Below are 12,200 nucleotides of genomic sequence, written 5' to 3'. Positions count from 1 at the left end.
CTATTCCAAAGACTAATAACCGCTCATAATTTACCTCCTCCATATTGACCCTGAACCAGATTGATGAAAATATTGAAGATGAACATATTCATCTTTTACCACCATGAATAACTTGCTAAGTATATTATTTGAGGTCGGCCGTTCTTAAGTGAACTGGTCATTAATCAATTGAAATAAATACAACAAAATTCTAGGCATTCCAACTTTAATAAAGAGAAAAAACCTTGGATCCGCGTAGGCTTCCATTTTGGGACAACATTTCCTCCGAGTTGTAGGCACCTCCCGCATCAAACACCAGTCCAAGGGCGGCGCTGCAGCAGAGTCCGCAGCTCAGGTAAGAATAATGGTAAACAACAATAGCAAACGATTACTCTTGCAGCATGACATTTCTCATAGACATTTTCACAATAGCAATGATAATAAACTTCGCTTAATTTAAGTTACAGCAAGCCATGCATAAAGTATTAATTTTTTTTTTAAATAAACAAATAAATAAATAAGGATGCAGCTTGCATTTCTACAATAATCACAAAATGTAATCTGACATTTTTGTTATAAGCCATTAGCATTAAACAGTCTCGGCGAGTTGTCCTCTTTTAAGATCAGAGATAACACTTCGATCTTCCGGACCTTTTTCGTTGTACAATACCTGATGATAAACAAAAGTTTTGGATAGTTTCTGCATTGAGTTTTAAAAAATGAAAAAAGAAAGATGCAACTTTTGCGGAATATTTACCTTATCAATGATCCCATATTCGACTGCTTCACTAGGACTGAAATATTTAGGACGTCTGATATCTTCCTCGATCTGATCCTGGGATTTTCCAATATGTCTCGAGTATAGAGCAACCTGAACAAGTCCAAGGTCAGTTTTGAAGTCTGTAATATGTGAAATGGGTTTAGTATAACGTTCTTACTTATTTCTCATCTAATCCACGTTCAAATGTCAGAAAATGAAAACATACTTTTGTGACTAACAGAAGAGAATTAAGTTGGAGAACATAAAAAAGGAATCAAAGAACAAGGAAAAAAAGAAATCAAAGATCAAATGGGTGGCTAGACATAGACCTAGTAAAAAAAAACAGTGTAGAAAACTGCTGAATGATCAGCGTTTTTGTGGTAGCAATCTTCAGCATTTTGAATGTTAATCATCATGCATGCATACAACAGCAGCCAAGACAACTAATCGTACGTCTAACGCCTGTGTACCTGCATTTACCTCCTTCCATATCCATAGAGCCGGTATTAGAGGGACCGTTAAGATAACGGATCTACCTTTTTTTTAAGAGAAATAAGTTGGAGAACATAAAAAAGGATGTAGACATATCTAGTAAGAGGAGAATAAGGAAAAAAGTAGAGTGAGTGCTACCACCAATGTCAGGTCATACATTCTCATTGCTATCTCTCAGGGCAGCAAGATTCAAGCAGATCACACACCCTGCTTGATGGAAATATTACAGTGGAAACCTATAATTTCCTCCTTGTTGGTCTACACCAGGTTCGTTAACCAGATCTACACCCTCCACTGTCCAATATCATTCAAAAAGGATCAGAAACCAAGAAAATAACATCAGCTCGTTGACTAGGCCTGAGCTTAGCAGTACATTGAGTCTCATTCAAACAGAAAGAATCAACTGTTTTTGTCAATGCCAGGTTCACATAGTGGATTGGTCCAGGCTTGAACAGGAATGTAGGCACGAGTTAAATAGGATATCTCTACCAAAAACTTGTAAGGTAAATTTAAAACTCTTGAATGATATTTTCTGCAATCAGCTACTTTTTCTATCATCGATAATCTTTTCCACTGTAGTTTTAAAAAATGTTCAATGTATCGTGTGCAGGGAGAACAACCACACATAGAAGGTTGTCTCTTACCAGCTCAATAACATTCAAGGTGTGCCATGATGTCAAGAACATAGAGAGAAAACATAGATTTGACTGATCTTAAACGAATTAATATTTACAATAAGAAATAATAATTTTTAACAAATCATGCTTGTGCTCAGGATATAATCTTAGCTGAACTCAAAAATAGATAACATTTGAACAGTTTAGAGAATAATGACTTACCAATTCAGCCTTCACATTGCTTATTTCTTTTCTTGCAATGTCAACATCTGACGCTTGACCTTGAAATCTTGCAATTGGCTGTAGATATGAGCACAGTTTCAGTCATCTGAATATGCACTCAACAAACTAGAAATAAAGATATGCTACTGGCTTCAGTGAATTGCAGGCAGAATAAGGAGAAATGCATTCGACAATTCAACTTATAATTATCATGAGATAGGTGGAGATTACTAACCCTACCTGCCTTATCATTATTGTTGATGATGGTAAAGCAGCACGGTTTCCTTTAGCACCAGCAGCCAAGAGTAGTGCAGCTTCTCCCCAAGCATTGCCAATGCACAGTGTGAATATTGGAGTTTTAATATACCTGTATTTTGAAAGTAAGAAGTGCATTTGCACATATATTTATGTTCATGTACATCACAAGTGATACATTCTGTTCTAAAAAGAAATGAGAAAAAATATTAAATAACAGCCATTTCAAAGATTCACATTCTAGGTGAAGTGGTTCATAAGCATTAAAGAAAATAAGACAATCCCGTAGAAAGATACATTTTACCTTGTAGACACAACACTAAAATAACTGTCATAAGAAAAAAGGTTTCAGTCATGAAATAAAACCGAACGATTAGCAAAAAAGCAGTTCAAAATTGACTTGATATTGAATTTTAAATCCTTCAAATTAACCATCAGAAAATCAATATCATTCAAATCACCTCTGTAATAATAATTGTCGCTAATTGAAGTCTGGTCATATGAACTTATAATAGATTTTCAAAAAAAAGCTTGAAGATTCAGCATAGCTTCGAACTTTTAAATTTTGATAAATGACCAAAGCAAGATGTTTTACTTGTTTGAGGTTCATCTTCTCAACCTATATTACCTCTGATTGCAAATACAGGCATTCTAATGGTGACAATTAAGTTATCTACCATATTGAAACCATAGCACAAGTATCATAACAATGCCAGTTGTATTTTACTTCTTTTTTTAGAGTATGAATTATAGTTCTCTCTTATCCATGATCAATCTTGTTCCTCCATTGTTTGTTTCCATTTTTAGGGTATCTTTTTTGGAGAAAAACTGAGATATCATTTCCAAGAGAATCTGAGTTTTGAAAAAAAAAAAAAAAAGACAGCCCGGTGCACGAAGCTCCCGCCATGCGGGGTTCCGGGGAAGGATCCATTGTACGCAGCCTTACCTGCTTTTTGCAAGAGGTTGTTTCCAGGATTCGAACCCGTGACCTTTTGATCACATGACAACAACTTTACCGTTGCGCCAAGGCTCCCCTTCAATCTGAGTTTTGAAAGATTAAGAAATTTTAGCTGTAAAGCGTAGCAAACGAAAACGTCTAGATTCTGATCTCCTAGAAAACAGCACACCCAACACACACTAGGCATGTCTTGCAGTAGACTGAATTTTCTTTCTCGCAACACATCTTTTAATCTCCCTTCTTTGCTGTTACTTTTTCTTAATCTCACATGTCTCTTTTCTTATTTGGTTTCACTTGATTGTACTGCTAATTCTTTTTTTCTCTTTCAATGTATCTACTTGACGTCTTGACCCTTCTCTAACTTTCCATGGTAAAAATTGCTAAAGCATGAATAAAAACATCCATTGAATGAGCATGACAAAAATAAGAACCTGAGGATCAAACTTACTAGCTTTAAAGTTTAGATAGTTTTTGGTTCCTTAAAGGATACGTTAGTAAACTAACTCCCAGAATTTTTCATGCCAAGTAATGGTTTAATATATTAATGTGATCTTTATCTATTTTATTCGCTAATAAATATGTAGTCAGAAGAGGAGTGTGCAACGGTAAAGTTGTTGTCTTGTGACCTAAAGATCACGGATTCGAATCCTGGAAACAGCTTCTTACAAAAAGTAGGGTAAGGCTACGTTAAATGGATCCTTCCTCAGGACCCCACATGGTGAGAGCTTCGTGCACCATCTTTTTTAATAAATATGTAGTCAAAGAGTTATAGTATACTTAAATAGTCAACTAGCTCTTGAATTTATTTGTATTCTCAACATTATTGATTCTAGAAACATTATTCCTTAAAAAACTAACAATGGGATTTATACTTCACAAAATATAAGCACTTTAGTTCGTTCAAGTAAATGCTTAGCACTTGAGCAACATAGGACAGTGGCAGCTTGTAGCATCCAATGGTTTTGGTAAGTGGCCAGCAGATTAGAAACAAAGTAAATAGAAAAACTATCATAATTTAAAAAGAATGAGCAAAGGAATAAACCTCATGACATCATAAATTGCAAAGGCCTCTGTTTCATAACCCGACTTTTCTCCACCCTAGAGGAACATAATAAGGTGTGTTCAGAAAAAAATCTCTGCAATGCAATGTTCAGAAAAAACAAAGAAGCATAGGTGTCAATGGAACAACAGGAAGTTCCTAAATGATCAAATTCTGGAACAAAAATATGGAGCAACATAACCTAGATTCATATTTATGATTTTTACAAGAAATTCATTGATGGTATACTATTTAGATACAGTAGTCTTTGATAATACAGATCAATAGATAGTGCACAAAACAAATTCTAGAGGGTTCATCCGAATCATCCCAGCAAAACTAGCTTGATCAAGATAAGAAGTAAATTGCTCAATGTATTCAAGTGCAGAGAATTACGCTGGTTCCATTTGATCATACAAGTCAAAAATGCATTTTTAAAACCTAAACAACTCAATAAAATACCCGCATGGCTATTTCCAATTTAAATTATAATCTAAGATGACTTTTAATTCTATACTTAACTAAGACAATGAAGCTATTAAGTCTCATTGCCCCAAAAATAAGAATATAGCTATTTTTCTTACTACTAAATGGAAGTTTACAAGTTCCCGCCAAATTTTAGGTCCTTGATACATTTAAATCAATAAATATCATCTTCTCAATATTATCTAAGAAATGAGAGGATGGAACCTAACTTTGGAGGAAAAAAAAGATCTTACAACCATATCTAGTAGTGAGAAATAACATAGAGATGCTAGAAGTGCCATTAGATACAGATTATTTCTATCAAAATAGATAGTTAGACACTAAGCAAAATAGACATTACACTTCCAAAACCAAGACCAAAAGGAACAAATGAAAAACAATGAACCAAAAACTATCATGAAATGAAGCAATTCAAATGCAAGCCAAGTCACAGGGGAGAAGCACTCATGATATTTTAGTCTACATGGCACACAATCTCATCCCAAGTTAGAGAAGTATGACGCCATTCAGCAAATGCTTCGACTAGAGATTTGGCGGATGCCATGAGCCAAAGTTATACTACTACCCAGAAAATAGAAATGAATTGGAGAGCATCATTGCTGCTATCTAGTAAAGGGAAAACACAATCAAAAGGATATTGCAGTCCATATTATGAATGGATCCACATGTTGGGCGCAAAACATTGGATAAACCAAACTGGAGATTTTAAAAGCCATCAGCCCATATATATTTCAACACGAATATGAAACATCCAAAGGTAATAAAACAACTTCAACTATAACAACAAAAGCTTTATATGACAAAAATAGTATGTACAGAGCTACCAAGGCAATCAATGTCATGTATCCACTTAAACTAAATGAATGAATTAACAACAGATGATGAATGAACAAGTTGTACACACATTTTCAATGCATTACAATACCCAATAATGCAGCATGACATTATGGTAAATTAGTGTAATCCTTCAGAAATGGCATATCTACTAACTTTCGTTGTACCAGTAGAATTAATGTATAGGTATATTGGCTTCTTAGCATCCTCATATTGAAGATATAGGAACTCTGCCATCATTAACTCTGTCACTGCTGGAACAAGACACATGCCCAAATATACAATTCGATTTTTATACAAGTAAGAAGCTAGATCGGGAGGCGGTTGCTCCCATGCTGTTCCTCTCAAGAAAGGAATGACCTGTTAAAAAGTGCAATCATGAGTAAAACACTATGAATGATTCATAACAAATAAAATCAACAATGCTGGTAATGACAGACGTTTTTTTTCATGAAATGACAAAGCTCTACACTAACTAATATATTTCCACCGACTCTCAAAAAGAAATTAATGTCTCAAACAATAAACTAACGTATCTAATAAAATCTCCATGTCCGTGTACCAGATAAATATCGAATTGTTCGTTTTGAAGTAGAAAATAAAAGAAATCGAAAAAAAGAGGATTTTGAGCTTAACTCTCATAGTAATCAGAGAAGAAGGTCTCTACGATCTGGGGGAAAAGTTTACAAAGACAACAGAGGCAAAGACAACTTTTTCTTGTTGTTGTTATTTTACCATGGTAACGACACCACTCTTTGGGCGGCGACCGTAGGATAGAGTAGGCAGCTTCAGGGAGGGAACCCTTATTCCGTTGAAGTCGCTATGGACGCTCCCGACACCGAGGAAAGGAGTAGCGACGACGCCGCAACTCAGGGAAGAAGGCCTCGAGGGAGCGGAAGAAAAGGAGGCGGAGCCCCTCGGCGCTGTCCTGCCGCTGCTCCACGACGATGTGGGAGAAACGGACACAACGCGACTGGCATCGGCAGGGATTGAGCGCAGCGAGGAGAAGGCAACCTCCATGGCGTATCACCTTCCCTTCTCTCTCCGGCAAAAGATGGATCCGGCGCCGGATCGAAGTGAAGAGGCGAACCGAGATTGGGAAGCAACGGCAGCAGCAGCAAAAGGAGGAGGCGGCGTGGCTGGGCCTGGGTTTATCACGCACAGCGCACGTGCGAAACGACCAGGATTAATATAGTCTCTGAGATAAGATTTAAAAAAAATGATACCAAGTTAGAGTCATCACGTTTGATTATTAGACTAACAAATTATCCAGTTCTACTCATCATAAAATATAATATTAAGATCTATATCTGATCATATATTTGGCAGTTTTTATATATCAAATATATGATGAGTTAATAATTATTTAGATATCTGATCCTATATCTAATGAAATATAAAATATAAATATAATAAAAAAATAAAATATTTTAAAATAATAATAGACATTACTCGTTACACGTTGTAGCAATTAATCGACAGTAGACATGTAGTAGTTTATCGGCAGTAACTACTATAACGTATAGTAGCTTATTGATAGTAGTTGTTATAAGTAGGGGTGATTACAGATCGGGTTGATTCGATTATTAGGATCAAAAACTATCCGACCTTACTAGATTAGATAATATAATATGAGGACCCTACATCCGGTCTTATATTTAGTAGATTTTTTTTTTCGATTAAGTTTGGATTGATATGAGTAGGTTGATCGATTTGATAGATTGACTGCTCACCTCTAATACGAATAGAAAAAATTCTTAAGAAAAACACATAAAATTATTAGTTGATATATATATATATATATATATATATATATATATAAAAGTTTACATAAGTGAATTTAGATCAATGGTTAAGCTCCATTAGTCACTATTTTAATTTGTTAGTTTTCCCCCTCCTTTAATGTCAACTATGTATCAAAAGTGGAGGATTAGTAGCAAATATAATTAACATCAACTTTAATTTTCATTATATCCGGAGAATAGGTAAAACGGTAATGAGAATGAGTGAATTATTTATTAAAATTTAAAGTAAAACTCTTCTGTGTTTTGATTACTTTTATGTGCTTCTATATTATATAATCATCTATATAATAGTGGATGAATGCTCTAGAGTGCTGTGTATTTTAAGTTATTTCGTCAATATTATAGATTTTACTCTAATGCTTAAGTTTCAATTTCGTTTTTATTAAATATGAAGTTTTGTTGTTTAGTTCCTAGGATAAGTTTGGTTCAAATTATCAGGTATAATTTTAATTATGTGATTATAAGTAATCACATAATCAAGATTATAAGAATAAAACATAACTAAGTGTTATTTGGTTTAGATACAACAACAACAACAACCAAGCCTTTTCCCACTAGGTGGGGTCGGCTGTATGAATCATTTTATGACATTGAGCTCTATCTCCTATTATATCATCATCTATATTTAAATAAATTTTATCTTGTTTTATTGTTGCTAACCAAGTTTTTTTTGTCTTCCTCTTCCTCGTTTGATATGCATATTTATCATATTTTCACATCGCCTAACTGGAGCATTTATTGGTCGTCTAAGTACATGTCCGTACCATCTTAAACGTGTCTCTCGGAGTTTTTCCTCAATAGATGCAACTCCGACTTTCTCTCTAATGCTCTCATTTCTTATTTTGTCCATCTTCGTATGCCCACACATCCACCTTAACATCCTCATCTCTGCAACTCTCATCTTCTACTCGTGTGCTCGAGTCATAGCTCAACATTCAGCTCCATATAACATAGCATGTCTAACTGCGGTTTTATAGAACTTACCTTTAAGTTTAAGAGGTACTTTACGGTCACATAAAACACTCGACGCTCTCCTCCTGCTTGTATTCTATGTAAGACATCTCTCTCAATCCCTCCATCATTTTGTAAAAATGATCCTAAATATTTAAATCGCTCGGTTCCAGGCAACTCGTCCTCTCCTATCTTAACAATTGTTTCATTACTTCTAATATTGCTAAACTTAAATTCCATATATTCTATCTTTAATCTACTAACCTTAAAACCTTTCCCTTCTAATGTTTCCCTCCAAGATTCTGGCTTAGCATTTACTCCTTCACGTGTCTCATCTACCAAAATAATATCATCTGCAAACAACATGCACCACGGTACTGTGTCTTGAATGTGCGCAGTGAGTTCGTCCATAATTAGTGTAAAAAGATAGGGACTTAGAGCTGATCCTTGATGTAACCCTATTTTTATTTGAAATGCTTCAGTTACTCCGCCTGAAGTCTTTACTCTGGTCGTTACATCCTCATACATATCCTTAATTAGTTCAATATATGTTACGCTAACACCTCTCTTTTCTAAAATTCGCCATATAATTTCTCTTGGGACTCTATCATACGCTTTTTCTAAGTCAATGAATACCATGTGTAGATCTTGTTTTTGCTCCCGATATTTTTCAATTAATTGTCTAAGAAGATGTATAGCTTCTATTGTCGACCTTCCAGGCATGAACCCAAATTGATTTTCTGTCACTGTTGTCTCCTTCCTTAATCTTGTTTCTATTACTTTTTCCCAAAGTTTCATAGTATGACTCATTAGTTTAATACCCCTATAGTTTGCACAATTTTGTACGTCTCCCTTATTCTTATATAAGAGAACTAGAGTACTTATCCTTCATTGATCAGACATTTTTTTCATTTTCAATATCATGTTAAATAATTTTGTAAGTCATTCAATACCTTGTTTCCCTAAGCACTTCCATACATCTATTGGAATATCATCTGGTCCAACGGCTTTTCCATTGCGCATCTTATTTAAAGTTTGTTTTACTTCTGAAGTTTGAATTCTACGATAAAAATTAAAATTTCGATGTTCATTTGACCTAATTAAATTACCCAAGTTAAGTTGGTCTCCTAAACCTTCATTAAAAAGTTGATGAAAATACCTCTTCCACCGCTCTTTTATTTCTCCATCGCTTACTAATACCCTATTACATTCATCTTTAATACATTTTATTTGGCTAAGATCTCTTGTTTTTCTTTCTCTCACTTTAGTTATTCTATAAATGTCTCTTTCCCCTTCTTTTGTATCCAATTTTTGATATAACCGTTCAAAAGTTTCATTTTTTACTCCACTCACCACTTTCTTAGCTTCTTTCTTAGCTATTGTATATTTTTTTAAGTTTTCCTCATTCTTACAAATATATAATTCCTTATAAGCTATTTGTTTTTCCTTCACTTTCTCTTGTACTTTCTCATTCCACCACCAAGATTCTTTACTTAGCGGTGCATGCCCCTTTGACTCACCGAGGACACTCTTAGCTACTATTTTCAACTTTGATACCATCTTATCCCATGTTGTATTAGAGTCATCGTATATTTCACCTAATGCTTGTACTTTTACCTTCTCCTTAAATATATGTTGCTTCCCATCTTTTAACTTCCATCACTTAATTCTAGGAATTGTATATATTTTCTTTCTATTGATACTATGTTTAAGACGTATATCCAACACTACTACCCTATGTTGGGTAGTTAAGCTTTATCCAGAGATGACTTTACAATCTTTACAAATCTTTCTATCCTTCTTCCCAACCATAAGAAAGTCAATTTACGATTTATTATTCCCACTTTTGAATGTGACTAAGTGTTCTTCTCTTTTCTTAAAAAACGTATTAGCTAATATAAGGTCATATGCTATCGCAAAATCTAATATAGTTTTCCCTTCCTCATTCCTCGTTCCAAACCCACAACTCCCATGTACTCTCTCATATTCCTCATTTTTCACTCCGACATGTCCATTTAGATCACCTCCTATTAAAATCCTTTCATTTGGTGAAATATTTTGTAATATTTCATCTAAGTCCTCCCAAAACCTTGATTTGATTTAGATAATGAAAAAAAATTTATTTGTTTGAAGATTTTAATAAATAATCTAGTTTAATATTTTACTATATTACCCTCAGTTACAAAATCAACCATATTATTATTATTATTATTATTATTTTTTTAAACTCTATATTTTTTATTTTTTATTTTTCATGTTTTTCTTTATTTTTATGTGTTTTATTATTATTATTATTATTATTTTATTTCTTTTCGTTTTTTTATTTTTTTAAAGTTTTTTAAATTTTTTTACTTTTTTCTATTTTTTCTATTTTTATGTTTTTTAATTTTTTTTCTATTTTTTTATTATATATATATATATATTTATTTATTTTTTTACATTTTTAAATTTTTTAATTTTGTTACGTTTTTTCTATTTTATGTTTTTTTTATTTTTTCCCCTATTTTTTTAAATTTTTTTTAATGTTTTTTATATTTTTAAAAAATTTTATGTTTTTTAAATTTTTTAAAAAGTTTTTTATTTTATTTTTCATTACATTTTTCTTTTTTATCATATTTTTCTCTTATTCGAGGGTATTTTGGGTAAAAAAATTTCGTTAACCACGAAATCAAGAAAATCTCCAGTTTTTCGAGGTTTTTCGATTTTCGGATTGTATGTCCCTTTTGCTGACGTGTCAGGCATGAAACATTACTCGAGAATCATCGATCACCTAAATCAAACAAAATTTTCGTTGATAACCTTAAATAGATAATTAAAATTATTAAGGATAACTTCGAACCAAACACACTTTAGAGTTTTTCTCCAATGCAAGTTTGAATTCCCTATTGGATCATCCTCTCTTTCTTCTCATGCTTAATTTTTGAATGTCAAGGAATTATTCTACTGGTTGAGGAAATTAGAGATTTCGAGATCCATCTTTGAAGACAAGCATGACATAGTGATATTGTTGAGAAAGTTAATGGAAGCATTGCCTATTTGTCTTTCAAGTAACCAAAGCTTATCGAAAATCACAAGATGATTCCTCAAAAATTAGAGCAGGTATAACCTTATCTTTGCCCTTTAATTTAAACTTTTTTAGTGGCTGCCACGTGATATTGTGGTAAAAAATAATATGCTCTTTCCAACGACATAGTATTATAGACTTTACGATAAAATACAGACAGATAAATCAAGATACATAATAATTTCTTAAATAGGCGGGATGTTTTTTCTTCATGAGAAATAAACCCCACGAGAATTAACTTATCATCCTAATGTGATAAATTATCACTCGAGTACTCATTGTGCTAAGCCGACAACTATCCTGTGTTATTGCTGCTATAGCAAGACTTAATTCGCTAAATATAAATTTTGGGTATTGTTTTGAGATGGTTTACTATGAAGAATTTAGAGTTAGTGTTAAAAAAGAATGTTTTTTAAATGCAAAATATTTTGTAGGGTGTTGGTACTATTGTTTTTCATGTAAAAACTTTGATATGCTTAAATTTTACATGTTCGCGTAGATATTAATTTTCTTCTCAGAGTTGAAAAAATTGGAGGATATCTTTCAGACAATTTGTCAACAGCAGCAATGAATGCATGGAGAGTTATGGATGTGACATATGCATCCTTTTGGAATTTGGATGTGTAAGAGCAGAGTTTTTCTCTGTTTAAAAATTTATATATAATTACTCGTGGAATTTAAGGAAAAAATATTTTATTTCATGATTAAGCCGACTAAGGTATGCGTTAGGCTAGATTA

At 33.2% G+C, this 12,200-nt stretch overlaps 1 protein-coding gene across 1 annotated transcript; it reads right to left on the bottom strand.

Moving 5' to 3' along the window:
* Positions 1-373: 373 nt before the first annotated feature.
* LOC121988387 (ATP-dependent Clp protease proteolytic subunit-related protein 4, chloroplastic-like) lies at positions 374-6,791 on the bottom strand. Its single transcript, XM_042541773.1, has 7 exons — positions 6,378-6,791; positions 5,799-6,002; positions 4,326-4,381; positions 2,311-2,437; positions 2,071-2,148; positions 737-850; positions 374-649 (listed from the first exon to the last, which is right to left on the bottom strand). Exons 1-7 carry the CDS (start codon positions 6,660-6,662, stop codon positions 569-571), a joined length of 945 nt encoding a protein of 314 aa, XP_042397707.1. The 5' UTR covers positions 6,663-6,791; the 3' UTR covers positions 374-568.
* Positions 6,792-12,200: the final 5,409 nt, after the last annotated feature.

This window comes from Zingiber officinale, chromosome 6B (genome assembly GCF_018446385.1).
Source record: "Zingiber officinale cultivar Zhangliang chromosome 6B, Zo_v1.1, whole genome shotgun sequence".
Classification (NCBI taxonomy): domain Eukaryota; kingdom Viridiplantae; phylum Streptophyta; class Magnoliopsida; order Zingiberales; family Zingiberaceae; genus Zingiber; species Zingiber officinale.
Note: the sequence above shows the minus strand (reverse complement) of the source record. Positions and strands in the feature narration are given on the sequence as shown.

Bases quoted from the DNA above. Each gene is read 5' to 3' on its own strand.
- LOC121988387 (XM_042541773.1), bottom strand. From the start codon at position 6,662: ATGGAGGTTGCCTTCTCCTCGCTGCGCTCAATCCCTGCCGATGCCAGT. The intron at 2,438-4,325 runs GTTTATTCCTTT...TTCAAAATACAG, and splicing joins GCAATTTATGATGTCATGAG to GTATATTAAAACTCCAATAT. The intron at 650-736 runs GTAAATATTCCG...GTTTATCATCAG, and splicing joins AATATGGGATCATTGATAAG to GTATTGTACAACGAAAAAGG.